This window comes from Mesoplodon mirus, assembly GCF_964341445.2.
Source record: "Mesoplodon mirus genome assembly, chromosome: 3".
Classification (NCBI taxonomy): domain Eukaryota; kingdom Metazoa; phylum Chordata; class Mammalia; order Artiodactyla; family Ziphiidae; genus Mesoplodon; species Mesoplodon mirus.
Genome location: NC_138978.1, coordinates 123,231,532 through 123,253,215, shown reverse-complemented (window position 1 = coordinate 123,253,215; position 21,684 = coordinate 123,231,532). Strand labels below are relative to the sequence as shown.

The 21,684-nt window shown below is 44.2% G+C and overlaps 1 protein-coding gene across 1 annotated transcript in view; it reads left to right on the top strand.

Annotated features, from left to right (window-relative positions):
• Nucleotides 1–10,188: 10,188 nt before the first annotated feature.
• SLAMF9 (SLAM family member 9) overlaps nucleotides 10,189–21,684 on the top strand; it is a gene marked incomplete at its 5' end in the record, with an annotated part of 56,739 nt that continues 45,243 nt past the window's right edge. The window contains 1 exon segment of the mRNA XM_082612208.1: nucleotides 10,189–10,241. Within this exon segment, the coding sequence (XP_082468334.1) occupies nucleotides 10,189–10,241 (53 nt within the window).

Sequence of the window (21,684 nt, the reverse complement as noted above, 5' to 3'; positions counted from 1 at the left end):
TGGGTACTGTACTGGGTACAGGCCGGTGATGCTGCTAAACATCTTACAATGCACAGGACAGTTCTGACAGCAAAGACTTTTCTGGCCCCAAAACTCTACTGAAAAGCAAGAAATCAAACAAAGTAAATGCATCTGCTAGGAGGCTAACCGGGCTGAAGAAATGTCTTAGGGGCTTGAAGCCAATCATGAGCTACTGGCTTTAATGAGAAAAAAAGACTCTTCTGCCCAGTCCCTGACCTGCTTCTGATCTTATGGTTCTTTCTCTACTGCATTCACCCAGTCTTTCTTCTTTCTATCTTTCTTCTCTTTTCCAACTTTTCGTCTCCTCAGCAGACTCTAATTTAGCTTGGAGAAGGCAACCCAGAAAACTCCAACGTTTTCAGACCTCTTTTCTGATTAGAAGGTAGAGTCACTATATAAGAAGCTGCAGGTTTCAAACTGACAACATCCCTAGAATCTGGGAACAAGGTCAAAAATGTCACCTTCTGAAATTGACAACAAAAAAAAATGGATGAGGGCTTCCCTGGTGGCGCAGTGGTTGGGGGTCCGCCTGACGGTGCGGGGGACGCGGGTTTGTGCCCCGGTCCGGGAGGATCCCGCATGCCGCGGAGCGGCTGGGCCCGTGGGCCGTGGCCGCTGGGCCTGCGCATCCGGAGCCTGTGCTCCGCAATGGGAGAGGCCACAGCAGTGAGAGGCCCGCGTACCTCAAAAAAAAAACAAAAAACAAACAAACAAACAAACAAACAAAAAAAGGATGAGATTAATTACTGTGATAATCTTCCCAGGAAATAACCCATCTAAGAAATTCTTGATAAGTGTGCTGCTGATAAGACGTGGCTGTTTCCTACTCTCAGCCAGGGTCCAAGAGTGCCTCCTCATTGAAGGAAAGCATTTAAAATGTAACTTGTGTGAGATACACTGTAATCTAGGAAATTTTAAAATGTTTGTTCTGGGGAAGTGTTCTAAAGGGGGAAGCTTCTGATGACTCATGACTTTAACTGCCCATAATTGTTAAGGATGCTTTGCATGCTTTTTTTTCCTACAGCAGAATAAACTCTAGAAGGGAGGAACCACGTTCAATTTATCAGTATCTCCAGCAGCAGAGGCGTGGATGAGTCATTGGTAGAGAAGGGTAGGAATTAGTGGTGTGTGTGTGTATGGGGTTGTGGAATGTCACAGAACTACTATTCCTAGTGAAGTTCTCAATCAGGAATCCAATAACTTTTGTTGTATGCAAAATTGTGTGTGTGTGTGCAGGGGGGTGGTGTGCATTTATTTGTGGGAAATGTCTGTAGACTTCATCAAAGGGGTCCTTGATCTCCAAAAAGTGAAGCCCACTCCCCTGGTGATGAAAATATAACTACTGGGGAAAAGGAAATAGAAAGAAGATTAACCAGAAAAGGTGAGGGAAGTGAATTCCTCTTAGGAGAGAGATGTTTCCTTCTTAGAGTTCAGATTTATTGCTGTGTTTGCATGAGGCCCCTTCATGTACACGTACAAGCATGCAGTGGAGAGATGAGCTGTGAGCAAACATCAAGGCAGAGCAGAGTCCATGCTCAAGGATGCCGGAGAAAGAATGATGAGAGGACCTGGAGAGAATTCAGGAGCGTGTGTGTGTGTGTGTGTGTGTGTGTGTATGCACGTATGTATCAGAGGGGACAGGATGAATATTAACTTGTCCAAGTATGCCAACATCAGTGCTGATTTTGGGTTCCAAGGATGTCCTGGGTTAGCCAATAGTCACCTGTAAAAGAAGAATTCTGTGAGGCTGAGTTCTAGGAAGCAGAGTAGGCAATTAAGATGGAGTCCTTCATTATTTTAGTCAAAATTCAGGTGTAAGTTACAGAAACAAATGTTAGCCAAGGGACTTATTTGAAGAGTACTGGATAGTTCATAAACTCCAAAGAAAGAGCTGAACAAGAAAATCTGGGAACACAAGAAACTGGGCAGTTTGGGGACTTCCACAGCTGGTGACCAGCTCCAGTGACCTCCAGTCTGCAGATCTCTGGGTCCAGGTTTTAAATTTCCAAGAGAGAAGCTAACTGTTGGTACTGGTCCTAGAGAAGAGGAAAGCGTGAGCCAAGGTATTTCCTCAGTTATTGCTGACTGCAGTCCTTGTCACTATTGGTTTGGGGTAGGTGTTATACCTTGAAAATAATGGGAGGGCTTCCCTGGTGGCGCAGTGGTTGAGAGTCCGCCTGCCGCTGCAGGGGACACGGGTTCATGCCCCGGTCTGGGAGCATCCCACGTGCCGCGGAGCGGCTGGGCCCGTGAGCCATGGCCGCTGAGCCTGCGCGTCCGGAGCCTGTGCTCCGCAACGGGAGAGGCCACAACAGTGAGAGGCCCGCGTACCGCAAAAAAAAATAATAATAATAATAATAATAATAATAATAATGGGAGACAAGTACCCAGGTCTTCTATTTGACAGTTACCACTATGTGCCCTCAATGCATATTCTTAATTTCCTACTGTTTTAAAAACTAATGAATGGGAAAAGGGTGGGAGTTGGGTGGGAGAACTTTGAGGCAAAGGAAACAAACAGTGCAATGGCCCTCTGGTAGGATGAACCTGGAATCCCAGAAATAGAAAGAAGGCCCTTGTAGCTAGAGAATAATTTGCAAGGAGTGGGGAGTAGAGGAAGGGCGTTCACAGAACTTGTAGGCCTTTGTGGGCAGTTCAGGTTTTTTCTTCCTAGGTACAATAGAAAACCACTGGAGGGATTTAAACACATATAAATTACATTTAAAAATTCAGTTTGGTGATAGAGAAAGGATTCTAGAAAGACCAACTTGGACGTTATTGCAATAATCCGGATGAGAGGTGATGGTGGTTTGAATCAAGGGGTAGTACTGGAGAGGGTGAGAAGGGGGTGGATTCAGCATGTATTTTTGTATTTTGGAGAGAGAATTGACAGGACTTGCTGATGGAACTGATGTCAGGGAGAAGAAAAGGGAAATCCAAATCAAATCCTAGGCTTTTGGCTTGAGCAACTAAAAGGACAGTAATGCCCTTTACTGAGCTGTGAAGACTGAGAGAAGGAGCAGATTTAGGGAGGAAGATGGAGTTTGGAATCGATCAATCTCGTGTCAAGTTTGAGGGGTCGGATGTCTTAGTGGGGAAACATGGGGGCCGCTGGCTGTACATCTGGGAGCCACCAGATTACAGACTTTACTTACAAGGGGCAGGGTGAGGTCACTTGGGAGGTACCTAAGACCGAGCCCTGGGCACTGTCACATTAGAAAGTCTAGCTGGGCAGCAACAGGCAATAGAGACAGGGAGTGGTCCGTGAGGTCAGAGAAATGCCATTTTGTTTTTAAAGTGCCGGCTTTTAATTTGTACGTTCTACATGTCCCACTTAGTTTATTCTGGACACTTGCATTGTTTATGAATACACTACAGATTTATCTGGTAAATGTCAGACCCTTCACAGCTCCACACTTTTCCTTGCCTAAATCATTGGCAAGATATTTCTAGATTCTTTATGTGTGTTTGAGGGGTTGGCAGGAATTCACTGTTAACTAGGCCTGGCAGGAAGGCCAAGTCTGCCAGTAAATCTCTCTCTGGGCCTGTAAATATTTGTCTAAGGTCCATTAAGTTACTGGGGATAAACCAGGTTCTTATAGGCAACTCTAATAAACCACATGCAGAAAATCCACTTTGTGGATTATTTGCAATAAATTTTAATTTTTCAGAGTGTTACATTAAATCCTGCCTAAGCTCTCTTATGGCATTTTGCATATTTCTGGGGTGGCTCTCTTTACCAACGTTTAGCAAATGACTTTATTTTAAAAGCAGTCTAGGGCTTCCCTGGTGGCGCAGTGGTTGAGCATCCTCCTGCCAATGCAGGGGACATGGGTTCAAGCCCTGGCACGGGAAGATCCCACATGCCGTGGAGCAACTAAGCCCATGCGCCACAACTACTGAGCCTGTGCTCTAGAGCCAGCGAGCCACAACTACTGAGCCCATGTGCCACAACTACGGAAGCCTTCATGCCTAGAGCCCATGCTCCGCAATAAGAGAAGCCACTGCAACGAGAAGCCCGTGCACCACAACGAAGAGTAGCCCCCACTTGCCGCAACTAGAGAAAGAGCGCGTGCAGCAACAAAGACCCAGTGCAGCCAAAAATAAATAAGTAAAATAAATAGGGCTTCCCTGGTGGCGCAGTGGTTGAGAGTCCGCCTGCCAATGTGGGGGCCAAGGGTTCGTGCCCTGGTCCTGGAAGGTCCCACATGCCATGGAGTGGCTGGGCCCATGAGCCATGGCCGCTGAGCCTGCGCATCCAGAGTCTGTGCTCCACAACGGGAGAGGCCACAACAGTGAGAGGCCCGCATACTGCAAAAAAATTTAAAAATAAATAAATAAATAAATATTTTAAAAAAGCAGTCTAACCAAAACATAAGTAGAAAGGTGAGCCTGATGATTATATACAGTATACATATTTGCACACACACAGAGCAAACTGAACTATGTGAACTCTATCTAGCTCCTTCTAATACTTATAGCTGTGTAACTATAATAATCAATTAGTCCACCTGGTACCCCCAGGTTTCCTTATTTTTTAATTAAAAATAAAGCTTTCCCCCTTGTTATCAAAACAAGATATTTATTATAGAAAAACAAAATGTTAAAAAAGGAAGTTTGGGGGCTTCCCTGGTGGCACAGTGGTTAAGAATCCACTTACCAATGCAGGAGACACAGGTTTGAGCCCTGGTCCGGGAAGACCCCACATGCTGTGGAGCAACTAAGCCTGTGCACCTGCGAACCAGAGCTACTAGAGCCTGCGAACCACAACTACTGAGCCCACATGCCACATCTAATGAAGCCCACGCACCTAGAGCTTGTGCTCTGCAACAAGAGAGGCCACTGCAATGAGAAGGCTGCTCAACGCAACTACAGAAAGCCCATGCACAGCAATGAAGACCCAACAGCCAAAAAAATAAAATAATAAAATAAAAAACAATAAATAAAAAAATAAAAAGGAAATTTGGAACACAATAATCATAAGCTCACAATCCAGAGATAACCTCTGTTAGTACTACTGTTGATATCTTGAGATATATCCTTTCTGATCTCTGTACATACACTGTGTAGTTTGGAGTCACACTAATCTAAAATAAAAATTGACTTAATTTTATGTTTTAAATGTAATTAAAAATAAATTTTAAAAACGCTTAGCAAGGAAATCTAAAAAAGAGTGGCTTTACGTATATGTATAATTGGTTCACTTTGCTGTACAGCAGACTAACACAACATACTCTAATAAAAATTTTAAAAAATAAATAAATAAAGGAGACTTAAAAGACATATCCCTCCCCCCACAAAAAGAACCAAAAACAAAACTCTTAGCAATGTATTGTGAATATCTTTCAATAATAATAAATATTTTTTCAGGACTTCTTCAGACTTTAAATTGACTGCCAAGAATTTCCCAGTATGAATGTACTAATTTAGCTATTTCTCAGTTAGTGTTTGCATTGTTCTGTTTTTTGTTTGTTTTGGGATTCTGCTATTATATCAATAATGACATTTTTGCAACTGAATTATTGTATATATTCTTAGTTCCTTAGACTAAACTTCCAGCAATGGACTTGCTGAGTTAAAGCATTCTGACACATATTGCCAGATTTTTCTACAAGTTGTATTCAAAAATACCTCTACCAACAATAAATGTCTTTGTCAATACTGGACCTCAAAAACAATTTAAAAAAATGTTTGTCAAGTCAGTAGTGGAAAATGGCATTGAGTCACTGGTTTTATTTGTATTTCTTTGATTACTAGTGACATGCGATGTTACCATATATTCATCAGCTGTTGGCATTTCTTATTTTGCAACTTGTTTTTCCACATCCTGTGCTTGATATTTTCTGAAGGTGCTTGTTACTAATTTGTAAGACCAGTCTTTCTATATAAGAGATATTGATCCTTTGTGTTTTAAATATTTTTCCTAGTCTGCCACCAGCTTTTTAATTTTTGAGACCTGAAATATTTAAAAAGTATATGTAATCAAGGTCAGACGTTTCTTTTATAATTTCTCTATTTATTGTTAGTTTTAGAAAGCCTTCCCCACACCAAGATTACATAAATATTCAGCTTTATATTTTTTCTAGTGCTTGTTATGTTTCTTATGTTACATTTAAATCTTTATCCTCCAGGCTTTATTTGGTGTGCTGTAAGAAGTAGAAATTTCGTTTTATTTATTTCAAATGGTGCGCTATTGAAAAGTTAATCAATTTTTGTCCCATTTCACATTTCCCTCCATTATATTTGCAGAATAGTTATATAGGAAAATGCTGATCAAAAGTTGCACACTGGGGCTTCCCTGGTGGCGCAGTGGTTGAGAGTCTGCCTGCCGATGCAGGGGACACGGGTTCATGCCCCGGTCCGGGAGGATCCCACATGCCACGGAGCAGCTGGACCCGTGAGCCATGGCTGCTGAATCTGCGCGTCCGGAGCCTGTGCTCCGCAACGGGAGAGGCCGCGACGGGAGAGGCCACAACAGTGAGAGGCCCGCGTACCACAAAAAAAGAAAAAAAAAGTTGCACACTGGAGGCCCATGGTCATATCTAGCCTATGGATATATTTAGTTCATGTAATTTTTGAATTAGTTATATACATAAAAAATCAGAAAATTTTATACAAAAATATAATTTTCCAAATTCTCTTGAAAAATCAGAATATCTAGAAACTCTGTGGTCACTTTCTTTCTTGATAAAAATGAGCTGGGAGCTGGGAAGCTGTTGTCTCCTATAGTCACAGAAGGTCCCCACCAGTCTGCATCATTCATTTTTATTGTTTGCCTGAAGGCGTTTGAGGTTGTGATTATTACTATTAAGTTTTGTACATTTATTTTGCAATTGAACACAACACAAGAACTCTCTCATTAGCACTAATCATTTTTCCATTAATTTTCTTTCTTGATTTTTCAAATAATTATATCATCATGAAAAAAATTATAATTGTCTTTTCCAATATGTATACTTCTTTATTCTTTTTTCTTACCTTATTACACTTGCCTAAAACTTCCTAATAATTTTGAATAATGGTCCTGATAGCAGACATCTTTATATTATATTGGATTTTAGTAGGAATGCCCCTAGTGTTTGACTTCAAAGATGTATATTTTTATAGTTCTCTGATGTTTTGATTTTTTATTACTATAAGTAAAATGTGTTGAACTTGATTGAATGACTTTTTGGCATCTACTGTTATCCTGAGACTTTTCTCTGAATTCAGTATAAGACATTTTCTAGTGTCAAACCATTTGCATATTTTTATTATAAAGTCTAACAGTACCTAACAGTACCAGATAAGGCTTAATAATATACCTCTTAGTCTAATTTCCTATTTTTAAAAAAACCTATTAGGAATTTTTCATCTGTTTTCACAAATGAGATTCATCCATTGTAGTCTTCCTCTCTTTCTCTTTTTGGTGCTTTATCAGATTTTTTTCTTAAAATATACTTTATATAATATTCCTACTCTGTCCATGCTTAAGTTTTAAAAATTGCATTAACTGGTACATTCTTTAAATCTTAAAAAAGTTCATTTTTCATTTATACATTTTCTTTATTTTCTATTTTAGATGTATTTTTTCCCTAATTTTTATTTGAAACATGTTATATATACAGAATGGTGTACAACATGTATTTGTACAATTTAAAGGGTAATAATAAAGCAAACACCCATGAAGCTACCACTGGCCTAAGGAATATCAATAGAACTTCACCAACACCTCAAAGTGTCCAATGGCATCACTCTAATTGTTCCCCAAATGGAACCATTATCCTGAATTTTGAGTTAATGTAATCTCACTTTCTTGTTTATAGTTTTACTTCTGAGATTTGTATCCTTAATAATACAGTGTTTAGTTTGACTATTTTTGATCTTTACATGTATAGAATCATACTGTATTTTTATGAAACCCCTTTTGCCCCATATTATGAGTGTGAGTCCTCTGTGCCAAAGGTATAGCTGAAGCACCCTTATTTTCCCTGCAGTATCTTCTTCCATTACGCAAATGAATTATCTGTTCAGCTACCGAATGACATTTTTGCATTTAAGGTTCCAAAGCAGAAATCTGCTGCTTTTCAGTATAAATAGCCTGTTGGTTTTGCTTTCTACCTGGATGGCTATAGGCCTTTTTTCTTTATCTTTGACATTCAATGTTTGCTTAGAGTATACCTCATGAACCTTATTTTATTGAATTTGCCTGGCACTCCTCATAGTGGCCCCTTTATTTCTATATCTGGTAATTTTCCTCCATGTTCTCATCCTTAAAGAAGAAGGTCTGTGCTTGTCCAATATAGGAAAGGATAGGTGTTCTGTTAGAGATTATGCGTCCCTTCAGCAAAGGAAACAAGTTTACATCTTCTTGACTTTAATCACCTTAGACATTTCATGGTGTGTGAGGGTAAGAGAGAGGTGGCCAAGGGCAGCCAGTCTCACCTCCGACTCAAGGGCTCCTTCTGTGGCCGCTGAAGCTGAAAAGGCAGCTGTATCTCTCCAACTAGCATGGTGGCCCGCACCAAGAGCAGACCTCATCAGTACCTCTCCTCCATTCTCATGCTTTCTGTGCCACGAACAAGCATTGGGCGTACTTTTGGCCACCTGCCCCTCCTTGAGAACTCCAGCATCTATCCTCTTCTCAAGGATGTTGTGGGGTTTGAATCTGGTACCACCCTCCACAAATTCCTCATCTCATCTTTGATCCATGTCACACTGAGGCATTGAGTGTTTGTCCTCTTCTGCCCCAGAAGTCACTTCATCTGGGAATTATGAAGGGACTGTGTTCAATTTATTGACTCAGATTGTCATTTTGGACTGGAAACACTACCTATTTCACTTGCATTGACTCTCAGATTGAAAAGTGGGCCTGCTTGTGCATGTATGAGGTCTCTCAGAGTCCGACGTGGAGGACAGAGATGGATAGGCAGCTTCTGTTTTCCAGTCCACACTTTGAGAATATTGTAGCCTATTCAGCAGGTTACTGCCTGAAGGCTGCCTTGGATTTATAGTCACCCAGGAGATAAGCATTTGTCTCTAATGTTGAATTAGATCGTCTTTTCCTCAGTTTCTGGACAACAAAAAGGAGGGCCGACCATATGCCAAGGATATTGTAGAAGGGAAAAATACACTGGATGGGAGGTTGTTAGACAATGTCCTTACTACTCTTCGTTTCCAGAAATTCTGTGCCTGGTGTTTTCATGTGTGTTAAAGAGAATCCATCTCTCTAATCCTGAAATCCTGAGATACGTGCCTCCTTGTTCAATGTCACCTAAGGCTTCTTAGTCAGTGTGTGAAGGATGGGGCTGTCTTGGGATCACATAGATTTTTTTTTTTTATTGTTTTAAGGACCTAACATATCAGAGATGCCTCCCCTTTGGGGAGATCTCCTTATGGACCTGAAGTCCTCTTAATACTCATCATGAAGTTAAGGTTTTCCTCTTTCTCCTGGGAAACAAATGGGAGTAGCAAACTGTGACTTTTTCTTAAGCAAGTTGCATTAAAATTTATATGCACCTTTCCAAAAGAAGATAAATTATACATATTACAAGGGTGAAAACACATAGTGATGATGGGTTTCTTTGTTCTTTGCTTGCCACATAATGTATCTATCAGAGCAGACCTGTCTATGCAGCTGGTCTACGATGTCAGTGAGTTATGGTTGGGAGTCTCCAGCTGATCATTCCTGCTGTTGGGAAGATAATTAAAAGGTGAGAACACTTCCCTTTGAGAGTTATCCTACGGTGCCCACAGGGCTTGGCTGTGGTTTGGGAGTCTTTTTCCTTGCAAGGCCAGGGTAGGGTAGAGTAGGGAAAGTGGTCTTATAGAGAGTTCTCAGATACTTGAAAAGAAAATCTCATCTTCAACCAAGATCTGGAAGCTATACATATTACAATCAAGTACTTCTTGGATTTTCTTGGATAGAGGAAAAAGAGGAAAGTAAAATAATTCTGATTTTTTAATGCCCATTAGAGTCTTGAAACTCTCATTTTTTTTGCCTTAAATGTCATCCAAGGGGGCCCAACTTGAAAAGGATTAGATAATCCTCTTTGTCTAATCTAAAGGAGGATTAGATTTGATCAATCTAATCTTATCAAATATAGACTTATACAGGATGCTAAGAGATAGAGACAGTCCAAAAACTTGAATCTCTCTTTCTAATTTTCCTTTTCCTTATTGAACGCAATGCTAAACAATATTCAGGCACTGCCCATGCCACTGCTGGCCCTGGGCGGAAGGTGGGATTCTTCATCTGTCCAAATAATACCAGAGCCCAGAGCTGAGTGCAGGGGCGGGGGGCCCACAGCAAGGCCTCTGAGAGTAACCAGTGGGTTAGGGGGGAGGATGGAGCTAGTCTGACTCCCTTTTATAACTTCCCTAAGGGCAGGAAGTCTGGATCAGTGGTGTCAGACAATGGTAACTTCCTTGTTATTTAATGACTCTGTGCCTCAGTTTCCTCCTCTGTAAAATGATGATAAGAAGAAAATGTAGTTTTTAGGGATTTTGTGAGGATAAAATAAGTTAATGCTCTTAGAACAATTTCTGGGCCAGAGTAAGTACTTAATCAACACTAATAATTCATGATATTATTATTACCTTATTTGGATCATTGAGTAGTACATTGCTCCCTATTCTTTAATAGAACTGTTTAAAAATCAAACAACTTGATTACAAAATGAAGATGGACTTTGAATGGGAAATTTGCAGATATATAGCCTGTTGTCTGGGTTGGGAACCTCAGAGCCTTATGTACTTTGCTTAAGAACAACAGACACTACTGGCCAAGTCTCTAATCTGATACACTTCCCATGAGAAGGAACACTGTTACATAGTAACGACAGTGGATCTCAAGTCCATAACGGTTTCTTCCCAAGAGACTCCTGAAACACTCATTTTATAGCAAAGACCCCTTCCAGCAAGATTGACTATAAAAAGAATTCTCTCTCTGATCACATGGAAAATATATCCTAGTTTGACAAAAATGCTTAGTTAAGGAAGGAACAGATGATGTGCTTGTTTTATTCCACAATTGTAAGTTCTTTATTTTTAAAAAATTAATTAATTATTTTATTTATTTATTTTTGACTGCGCTGGGTCTTCGTTGCTGCCCGCGGGCTTTCTCTAGTTGCCGCGAGCCGGGGCTAGGGCTATTCTTCGTTGCAGTACGCGGGCTTCTCCAGTTGCAGATCATGGGCTCTAGGCCCACGGGCTTCAGTAGTTGTGGCATGCAGGTTCTGTAGTTGTGGCTCGTGGGCTCCAGAGCACAGGCTCAGTAACTGTGGTGCATGGGCTTAAGTGCTCTGCGGCATGTGGGATCCCTGGACCAGGGATCAAACCCATGCCCCCTGCATTGGCAGGCTGATTCTTAATCACTGCACCTCCAGGGCAGTCCCTGTAAGCTCTTTAAGAGAAGGGGGCTGGGACTCCTATGTTGTAGCTCATAAAGAGTTAGTACAGGACCTTAAAATGTGGTAGGCACAGTAAATGCCGACATAGGTTGCCCAGGTCTTCAGAGTACAAACAGAATTTTGAGAGACTTTTGAAAAGAGATGTGGAATTCTTTTTGAAAACAGAACATTATTAAAAAAATTAGCATATGAAGAGATAAAAAGAGAAGTGCCTAGATTAGGAGGAGGAGAGGAGCCACACTCTCTTGGCTCTGCCTCTCTGACATGGCCCCTTGTGCCCTTAGTGCTTTGGGGACACAATGGTAAAGCCCAGGTGATTCAAGGTGAGGTCCTGGAGCTAAGGCACCAAGCGTATTGATTGCAAAGTCAGGACCATAACTCGAACTTTTTACTGTGCTGGGAAATTCCAAGATCTCCCCCTTGCTTTCTCTGTATGACAGAAATTTCTCCTATTTTGATTTACATCTGCAACTGGGTAGAATTTAGCCGCGGGATCCTCATTTCCTGTAAGAGGAAGTTGGATGCAATACCACAATTTACCAGTAGATGTCACTATATGCCATATATTCTGTATATGGTCTCCACCTGAATTTTACTTGAATTTCTTAATTGCGGGTCTGCAGACTCCTGGGAATCCCTGAATCTACTGAAGAAGGCAGATGGGGGAGCTGGGGGGAGGGGCGACGACGTGGGACCGGATGACCAAAGAGAGCTATGAGAATTTTAAAATCTGTTTTAATCATGATGAAAATTTTTTTGTTATTTGACCAGATATAAAGGCAAAACTCTTAGTTGAAAAAAAATTTTTTTAAAGGAAAAAAACAGGCACTTCCTAAACTGAACTCCTAGGATGAGAAGTAGAGTTACTGGGGCTCTGGGAAGCCCCCACTTGCTCTTCAGTCAGAAAAGCCTCCCTCTTTGCTTCACAGAGGGGGCTTCAAATGATTAAAGAGCATGAGTCTTGAGGTTGAGAGAACTGGGTTTTAATTCTAGCTCTGTGGTTAGCTGTGTGATCTTGAGTATGTTAGCTAACCTCTTCTGGCCTCTGTTTCTTCAACTGCAATATAAATTGGACACTGGTCATACGGTGTTGTGAGGATGAAAAGTGAAAACACAAACATTACCTGTTACTATTAACTATGATTATTTCACTTGATAGAAATGTTTTTATATCTAAAATCGTTTGAAGACTACAGACTAGTCCAAGCTTTCATTTAAAAAATGTGGGAACTGGGACTTACGAGGCTAAGCAGTTCTCTAAGTTTCACAATTTCATAACACAATATAATTATTTATGTAAAACAGGACATGTTGGTTCTAATCTTTTACAGGTGTATCCCTCCCTACTTGGGGAAACTTGATATGTCACCATGTGAATTTATAAAACTGATGAAATACAAAACAGTTCTTCACTTAATGATCTAACATGCCAAATAGTTCAGTTTATTTTTAAATTTAATTTTTATTCTATTTGTTCAGCTTACAAAATTAATCCAGAACAAGTCTGTCAAATTTAAACAAAGGATGTGCTTAATTAATGATTCTGTTAATGCAGTCAAAACATCATTTAATAAATAAATTTAAATGGTTTCATAACTTTTCAGCCACAGATTTAATGCTTTGATTCAACTGATTTGGCAGTATTTTGGTTGGGAACTTTCACATTCACTGAATAGCTGTGTAGGCTGCCAAGTGGAGGCTTTAATGAAATGGGAATTCATGGATCTGTGGACTTATGATATTCTTTGCTTTGATAATTATTAATTGAAAGAATAATTCAAAGTGTTGTGGATCTGTTCCTCACATGTAATGTAAATTTCATTTTACCTTCCTATGGAAATCCACCTTACACTAACACTTAACTTCTGTTTCTCAGAATTCCTAAGATTTCAAATAGTAATTTTCAAGGAAATGCAATCTTATTATGATAGAATCCCATTGCAACTCCACGTGCTCCATAATCCAGAGTCAGAGAAACTTCTGGATCACGGAACCGAACAGTTCAAGGACTGGTATGATGAGACTCATGATGTTCTGGCTACTTCGAAGGTTGCCCATGGTATTCAGGGAGAAGCAGAGAGGCCATTAGAGTCACGGTCACTGGTCCCTTAAAAAAAGGAACTTGGGCTTCCCCGATGTCCGCTGGGGCCGCTGCCGACAGAGGGCGCAGGCGTGGGCGCCCCGGTGAAAAGGCCGGTTTGCGCACCTGTGCAGTTCGGGCTTCAGTCCTGAGGGGCCCGATTTAACCAGTAGGCACGGGAATCACAGTGTCTAGGGGCCACGATATTTGCCGGGGGCGGGGGGGGGGAGCTCATGAACATGATTTGAATTTAATTCCTTTTGAAATCAAAATAAAAAATAAATATAATTACAATGAATATACAATAATGAATCCAGCCTAGATTACATTTGTTTTTATACTGACAGTTGTGAAATATAATTTACAAATTTTTTTAATGGAACAAGGGGCCGACAAAGACCAAATTGCCTAGGGCCCACGAAAGTCATAATGTAACCCTGAGTTATACTTCCAAATTCTGAGAATCCTAAATTGACTGTGGGGTGAGAGGGAGGAGAGGGAGAAAGTTGGAGGAGGAGGATCCCTGTCCGGAAGGCAAACACTGGCCTGAGGCCTGAGATGGGCATCGGGTGAAGAAGTTTGAGCCCATGTTGGCTCGGACTGACTGTAAAGGAGGTGGCGTGGGTGTCTACAAATTATTTTAAATGACAAAACTGGTCATACAAAGACCTTCCTGACCTCACAGCCAGGAGCTTCTAGCCTCTGACCTGCCTCCCAAATCTTCATAAATGGACCGTTTTACCCCTTGCTTGTTTTACGCCTTGCAATCTGTATGACATCACACATCTGGACTGGTGAGCACAGGGTGGGGAACTGGACGTTTCCTCTCATATAGGCTGGGAGGGGTGGGGGCGGAGAGGAGAACAGTGCTTCAGACAAACTAGTAGCTTGAATCGACTTTTCCCTCTTTGGGCAGTGACCGTTGGAGGAGCTCTGAGATTTCCAAGCAGGTGTCTCTACCTGGACTTCAGAGGATACAGGAGACCACATTCCCCCCCCCCCCCCCCCCGCGAGTGAATTGCAAGCCTTGCTGGTTGACGCAGAGGAACTCTTGCGGCTGGCAAGAAGGGGAGGTACTTCTTCCAGCCTTCCCTCTCCAGCCAGTGACGCTATGCTCTGACACTCCAGGCCCTACTGCCTGGCCTCCTGGGGGTGGCGCCTGTACCCTCTCGGCTGCCCGATCGGGGCTGGGGCCTTCGAGGGCGTTCCCCCAGGAGGGGAGGGGAGTTGGGCAGGGTGGAAGTGGGGGAGGCTTGCTGGGCTCCTGGGTGGGGAATGCAGTGGAGATTCTGCCCACCAGGTGGCGTTGGGCAGGCGCCAGCAGCCCCTCCCATCCCGGGAAACACTGTGAGCCTTGTGGGGTGTGGAGAACGAACAGGTCCATCCATCATGTCAGGATCCCAGGACTCGGTGATGGTTATTTGACCACCACTGAGGTCACCAAGGCGGCTCTCACCCTCTGGCCTCTCCTTGGTCCGTTCACTAGGCTGGCTCTGGTGGGAGGCAGGGGGAAGTGTTACTACCACATTCATTTCTGTATTCATTTATGGTTTCATCTTTCAGCCTTTATGGAACCAGGCCTGGGTACACAGATGAGTAACATATGGTCCCTGCCTTCAGGCAGCTCAAAGGTGGGGAAAAGAAGCAAAATAGACCATTGGCACACAGTGACAATTGCTGGACTAGAAGTCTGTTCAGCAGGGTGGCAGGAGTTGTGAGGTGTGCGCAGGGCAGAGCAGGGCAGGCCTGGCTGGGAAGGTGAGTCTCGAAGGGCAAGCAGGAACGAGCCAAGTGAGGAGGGAGGGAAGGGCGTGAGTGGCCCTGATGCCACAGAACACAGGGTGCTGGGGCCTGCCAGCGCTGCGTAAGGCTGAGCTTAGGGGACGAGATGGGGATTGAGGAGAAATAAGCATGCAGAGAGGCAGGGCTTCAGGCTCTGCCCAAGGGCCAGGCTCCCCCTGCTAACAGTGGGGGAGTTACTGCAAGATTTCTTCAAGGTAGAGACATAGTCAGGTTTGATTTATACAAAGACCGAGTCGGGAGAGGTGAGGGCTCGGGAGCCGGAGAGAGGGGAGCCTGTTAGGAGGCAATTCCAAGTAAGAAATGATAAGCTAAGAGAGTAGACTAGAAGCCCCCCTCTGCCTCTCAGTCACCTCGGACCCCTCCTGCACACACCCATCCTTCTCTCCCTTTTCTGATGCCCATAATCTTTAGTCTGGTTCACAAGCCCTGGGACCGTTAACGGGTCCTCAAATTTCTTCCGTTCCTCCCCAAGGAAAATGCAAATAGCCGACCTCCCAGGTGGGGTTGGGAAGGTGAGAGGGTTGGTGGGACCGCTGGTCGGGGAGCCCCTCTCAGTGCAGCCCCCTGTACCATCCTAGTGCCAGGTGGACCAAGGGCCTGGGGAAGGGCGGGGGGCCTGGCGTCGGCCTGTTCTGGGGGCGAGAGGAAGAGAACAGCAGACCCCAAAGTGACTGGACTCAGGCGTGCAAGCTCCCAGGAAGGGCAGGGACACCCTTGTCATTGAGGCTGCAGAATCAGAGGCTGAGGGTGTGACTGGGGAGGGGGTTGAACAGCCAGGCACCCACACGCCCGCATCCTTTATTCCGTGTGGCATGGAATTTGCTTAGAGCTTTAATTACCTTAATCGCCACTCAGTGCCTGCTTCTCCCTTTTTCCAAGAAGGCCTGGCCCTCTGGTGCCTGCACTTCACTGGCCCCCAGGAAGGCTCCAGAGGATGGTAGTGAATGTCAGCCCTGGGTCGTTGTTTTCCCCACTCCAGACTCACTGGGATTGATGGGGGTGGGCATCCTGCACAAGCAGGCCCAAGAGCTCAGGGTCCAGAGCAGCCGACAGGTGGGAGGAAGGGATCCATCCTTCTCAGGGACTAGGACCCTGGACTCTGTAGTTCTGGGCCTGATCCTGCCTCTGTTCTCAGCTGCGTGGCCTTGGATAAATCTATTCACTTTTCTAGGAATTGCTTTTCTCCTCTACACAATGAAGGAGTTGGACAAGAAATAGAACCCTTAAGGCCCTCACATTCTGTGAAAGTGCTGAAGTATTCTCTAGGGTGCTCCCATTCATCATTCATCATTCCTGAGGCCCCTGCCTCCAGCGCCTCACTTCTGTGCCCTCGGTTGAGTTATGTGAGGCCTGTGGGTGTTCTGTGAGTATGTTCCACAGAATGTATTCTCCTTCCCCTTTCCGTTCCAGGCTCAGAGACCGCTTTCTGTTCCCCTGTTTCCTACTGGGTGAGGTGGGTTGTCATGGTGAGGGACTGCTCTTCCTGGCCCGGCTGGGGGGTCTGGGGCCAGAGTCACTGGGCGGTTTGCATTTGACCCCCAGGGGCTGTTAAGGAATCATATATCCTGGCCGTAGCTCCAAAAGCCCGGGAATTTAATTGCCAATTCCCAGCGCCACCCACCTCCCCCTCACCCCGCCAGGACAAATGTCCTCCTTCCCAACACTACACCTTTTCCGTGGAGCTGAGCTCAAAGCGGTGACTTTCCCTGTTTTTTTCCTGATTTCAAATACAGAGTAAGATTCCAATCCTGTGTGGTCATTTTAAGGCCCCCGTGTGTGCCATGTGCTGCCAGGGATCTTCCGAGGAATATCGCTGCTGGCCTTTATCCAGCCTTGGGGGTGGGGTGGGAAGTCAGAGGTCACGGGCAGCAGGGAAGCAAGAGTGGCTCAGTCGGGGAGACGCCAGCCCTATGGGGCAGACAGGAAAGGAGAGACAGGAGTTACCCCGCATGTACCTGTGGTTTCCCCAAGAGCAGGCCTCAGGCCTTCTCCACTACAGAACTGGCAATGTGGGGTTCAGCTGGCAGCCTGGGATGGGGGACGAGCCCTCTCCTGGGAGATGGAGCCTCTGTTCTAATCCTGGCTCTGCCACTTCCCCGCTCTGCAGCCTTGGGGAAGGAACCTGACCTTTCCGGGTTTCTTTCTGTGAGACGGAGATATGACCTGTGTGTGGTTGTGAGATCAAAGTGAGACCTTGCTCCCAAACCACACACTTGACTCTTAAATGGCCAGTTACAGAGAATAACTGAGACAATCAACCAAAAGCACCCAGCACAGGACCTGGGATATGGCAGCTGCTCAACAAATGTTAATTCCCTCCCACGTGACTCAAATTTCAAACACAGCTTATTCCCAACTCCCCTCAGGTTCCTCCTCCTCCCCCACCCATGACCTCATACTCGCCCCTTCTGTACTTGCGAGCTGCCCAGCCCAGAAATTGGAGTCATTCCCTCCTCCTGCCCTGGTTCCCCTGGGTTCCCAAGTCCCATCTGCTCTGCCTCTAGCTCAGATTGTTCCTTCTCAGCATCAGCGCTAACACCACCTCAACCCTGGTGGTCACAACCTCTTCTCTGGGTTAGGGCAAAGCCTTCCAGCAGAGCTCCCTGACTCCATTCCCTCCCTGGCTGCAATCCATCTTCCATGCGATCTGACTGAAGTACAAAACGAGCATGTCACGTCTACCTCAACAGCCCCCTCACCTTTGTGATAATACACAAGCACGCTAGCCCTGCATCCAAAGGTCCCGTGTCAGGCTTGTCCGTTTCCCATAAGGGCTCTCATGCCTGAAGTCTATGCACGCGCTGTTACTCCTGCCTAGCACATTTCCTTTCTCTACTTCTCATGATTAACCCTTATTTGTCCTTTAAGGCACAGCTCAAGTGTCCTCTCCTTCAGAGAGACTTTTGCGACTTATTCCTTCCCCATAGGTTAGGAGCTGCACCTCCAAGCTGTTATGGCATTCAGAGCTGAAAGTCACTGCTTGTCATAGAGCACTGAAATTGTCTCATTTGCCGTCTTTTCCTACTAGACTGTAAGCTCCATGAGTGAAAGTTCTGTTCTTATTCATTAAGTATTAAACACATATTTACCAGGAGCCTAACTTGGTAAGCCAGAAACAGAGTTAGGCACTCGAGATGCAAAGGTGAGGGGAAAATGGGCACCAGTGTGCAGTCGTGGAAATTAGAGTCTATGTTAACTGAAGAATCATGCTATGATGGAGAGAAACACTACACTATGAGAGCTCCTAGGAGGTTTCTGTGTTAGTCGGGGTTCTCCGAGAAGCAGAACCAATAGGATGGATAGACAGATGATAGATAGATAAATGATAGAGATATAGGTGATTTTTTTAAATTTTCTTTTTTAATTGAAATATAGTTGATTTACAATATTGTGTTAGTTTTTGGTGTACAGCAGTGATTCAGTTATATATATATATATATATATATATATATATATATATATATATATATATAATACATATATTAAAGATCCTTTTCCATTATAGGTTATTACAAGATAACGAATATAGCTCCCTGTGCTGTAGGACTTTGTTGTTTGTCTATTTTATATATAGTATGAGACTTCCCTGGTGGTCCAGTGGCTAAGACTTCACACTCCCAATACAGGGGGCCCAGGTTCGATCCCTTGTCAGGGAACTAGCTCCCACATGCTGCAACTAAGAGTTTGCATGCTGCAACTAAAGATCTCACATGCCGCAACGAAGATCCCGCACCTGGCAACAAAGGTCTGCATTCTGCAACTAAGACCCTGTGCAGCCAAATAGATAAATAAATAAAAATAAATATGTATACAGTAGTGTGTATCTGTTAATCCCAAGCTCCTAATTTATCCCCCTGCCCCTTGATATTTGGTCTTCATTTCTGTACCTGACATGCAGCTTCTAAAACCCTTGAACTTTCCTGTGATAAGAAAGATAAAGGTGTCTTTTGTTAATGAGACAAAGCCCCTAGGTGATCTATGGATGAGGCCTGGTTGCCTTCCAGTTCCACCTCCTGACCTCCAGGTAGGGGAGAGGGGAGGGAGGTTGAGTTCAATCAATGGCCAATGATTTAATCAATCATGACTATGTAATGAAGCCTCCATAAAACCCCAAAAGTACTGGGTTCTGAGAACTTCCAGCTAGGTGAACACATGGAGGTTTGGGGAGAGTGTCATGCTCTATTCCTGGAGAGGGCATGGAGCTTCTATGCTTTCCTCATGCTTTGCCTTACACATCTCTTCAGGCTGTTCCTGAGTTATATACTTTATAATAAACTGGTAATCTAGTAAGTAAAATGTTTGAGTTCTGTGAAGCACTCTAGCAAATTAATTGAACCTGAGGAAGGAGTTGTGGGAACGTCTGATCTATAGTTGTTTGATCAGAAGCACAGGTGACAATCTGGACTTGCAGTTGGTGCCTGAAGTGTGTATGTGTGTGTGTTGTGGGGGACAGTCTTGCGAGACTGAGCCCTTGACCTATGGGATCTGATGCTGTCTCTGAGTAGATAATGTCAGAATAAATTGCTTGGTGGTATGGAGAAAACCACACATGTTGGAAGTGGTGTTAGAATTGTGATATAGATATAGACATTTAAATATATATGTAGAAAGAGCTTTATTATCAGGAATTGGCTCATGGGATTATGGAGGCTGGCAAGTCCAAAACTGCAGTGTGGGCTGGAAGGCTAGAGACCAAGGAGAACCGATTGTGCAGTTCCAGTCTCAAGGTTGGCAGGTGGAGAGTCAATGTACGGGTGAAGTCTGAAGACAGACTCCTGGAGAATTCTATCTGGTTTGGGGAGGCTGGTCTTTTTGTTCAGTTCAGGCCTTCAGCTGATTATATGAGGCTTACCTACATAACAGAGGGCAATCTGCTTTACCTAGAGTTCACTGATTTAAATGTTAATCTCATCCAAAAACACCCTCCAAATTGACACATAAAATTACCATCACTGCACCCTTGCTCTAATCTGGGAGGTCAGGAAAGCTTCCTTTGACAGAAGAGCAATAATCTAAAGGGTAGGACAGGGCACATAAATAAGGTGTGTGTGGGGGCAGGGGAGTTTGAAGAGGAGGAGAGAGCATGTCAGGCAGAGAAGACAGCCTGTGTAAAGGTCCTGTGTCAGGAGGGAGCATGGTGTTTTGGGGGATCTGATAGAAGACCCATGTGGCTAGAAGGAAAAGACCAAGGGAGCCTGGCGTGAGCCTTGTCTGGATAGGTGGAGAAGGGATGACCTTGTGGGGTCTGGAGGTCATAGTAAGAGCTTTGGTTCATACTGCAAGAGCATTGGGAGGCTATTGAAATGTTAATCAAGTAGATAATATGATCAGATTTGCATGGTGATAGATGTTCTCTGGCTGCAATGTAGAAAATTCAACATGGGCAAGCAAAGGTGGCCATGGGGAGACTGGGTTAGCACTTATGCTGTTGGAGTCACTGCTAGCTGAAGCAGGGTGGTGACAGCGATGAGAAGCAGGTGGATCTGAGCAGTGTTTGGGAGGCAAATGTGCCAGGACCATAGACTGGGGATGAGGGTGAGGTGAGGAGTGGCTAAAGCTGCCTGGGGTTAGGACTTAGTCTCCTGTCCTGTGTTCCCAGTGCCAGCCGTGGCGTCTGGCACAGAGCAAGTATTCAGTTCAATAAATAATAGCTTGTGTTTCTCTTCCCTTTTGGTTTCTGCCAGTGATGACCTCACAGATTATTGTGAGGAACAAATGTGTTAATGGTTGTGAAACCAACTCACAAACTGGCAAGGGTTGACCCATGTGTGGTGGTTACTTCCCATAGATGAGCAGGGGAGACTGGAGGCCTGTTTCCTCTGCTGCGTTGTGGAGACGTCTCTCAGGCCATACATGGTCTTCCTTAGGGTCTCAATACTTCCTCTCCTGGGTACATCTGGATATTTTTAGGCCTCACTTAGAGCAGATTAGAGCTGCAAGGGCCAAACATTCATTCATCAATCACCAAAGGAGAGTGTAGTGTGGGCCAGCCAAGCTCTGCATTGTCCTAAGAACCCAGCTTCCATCTCCCACTGGGCCACTACATGTATTTGTAGTGAGATCCTAAGATGCTGACCTCAAACTTTTCTTCTGGTTTGGAGAAGCTACCTGAATTCTACTGGGTATAAGGAGAAGGTGGCAAAGGAAAATTGGGGGAGGGGTGGGTAAGGTGGTAGGTAGGGCTGTTTGGACATCCACTACTGATTTGCCCAGGATTTGGTTCTGCTAGAAGGTATGGGCCATTCAAGTTCTGTTGCTGACTCACTGCAACACCCCTCAAGACTGTGAGCACAGGAAAGAAAGCAAGGGAAGGGGAAAGACTCCCTCCTCTTCTCTGGGGCTTTCACTGTTCATCCAATCAGCATGGACATCTCTGACATCACTGATGAG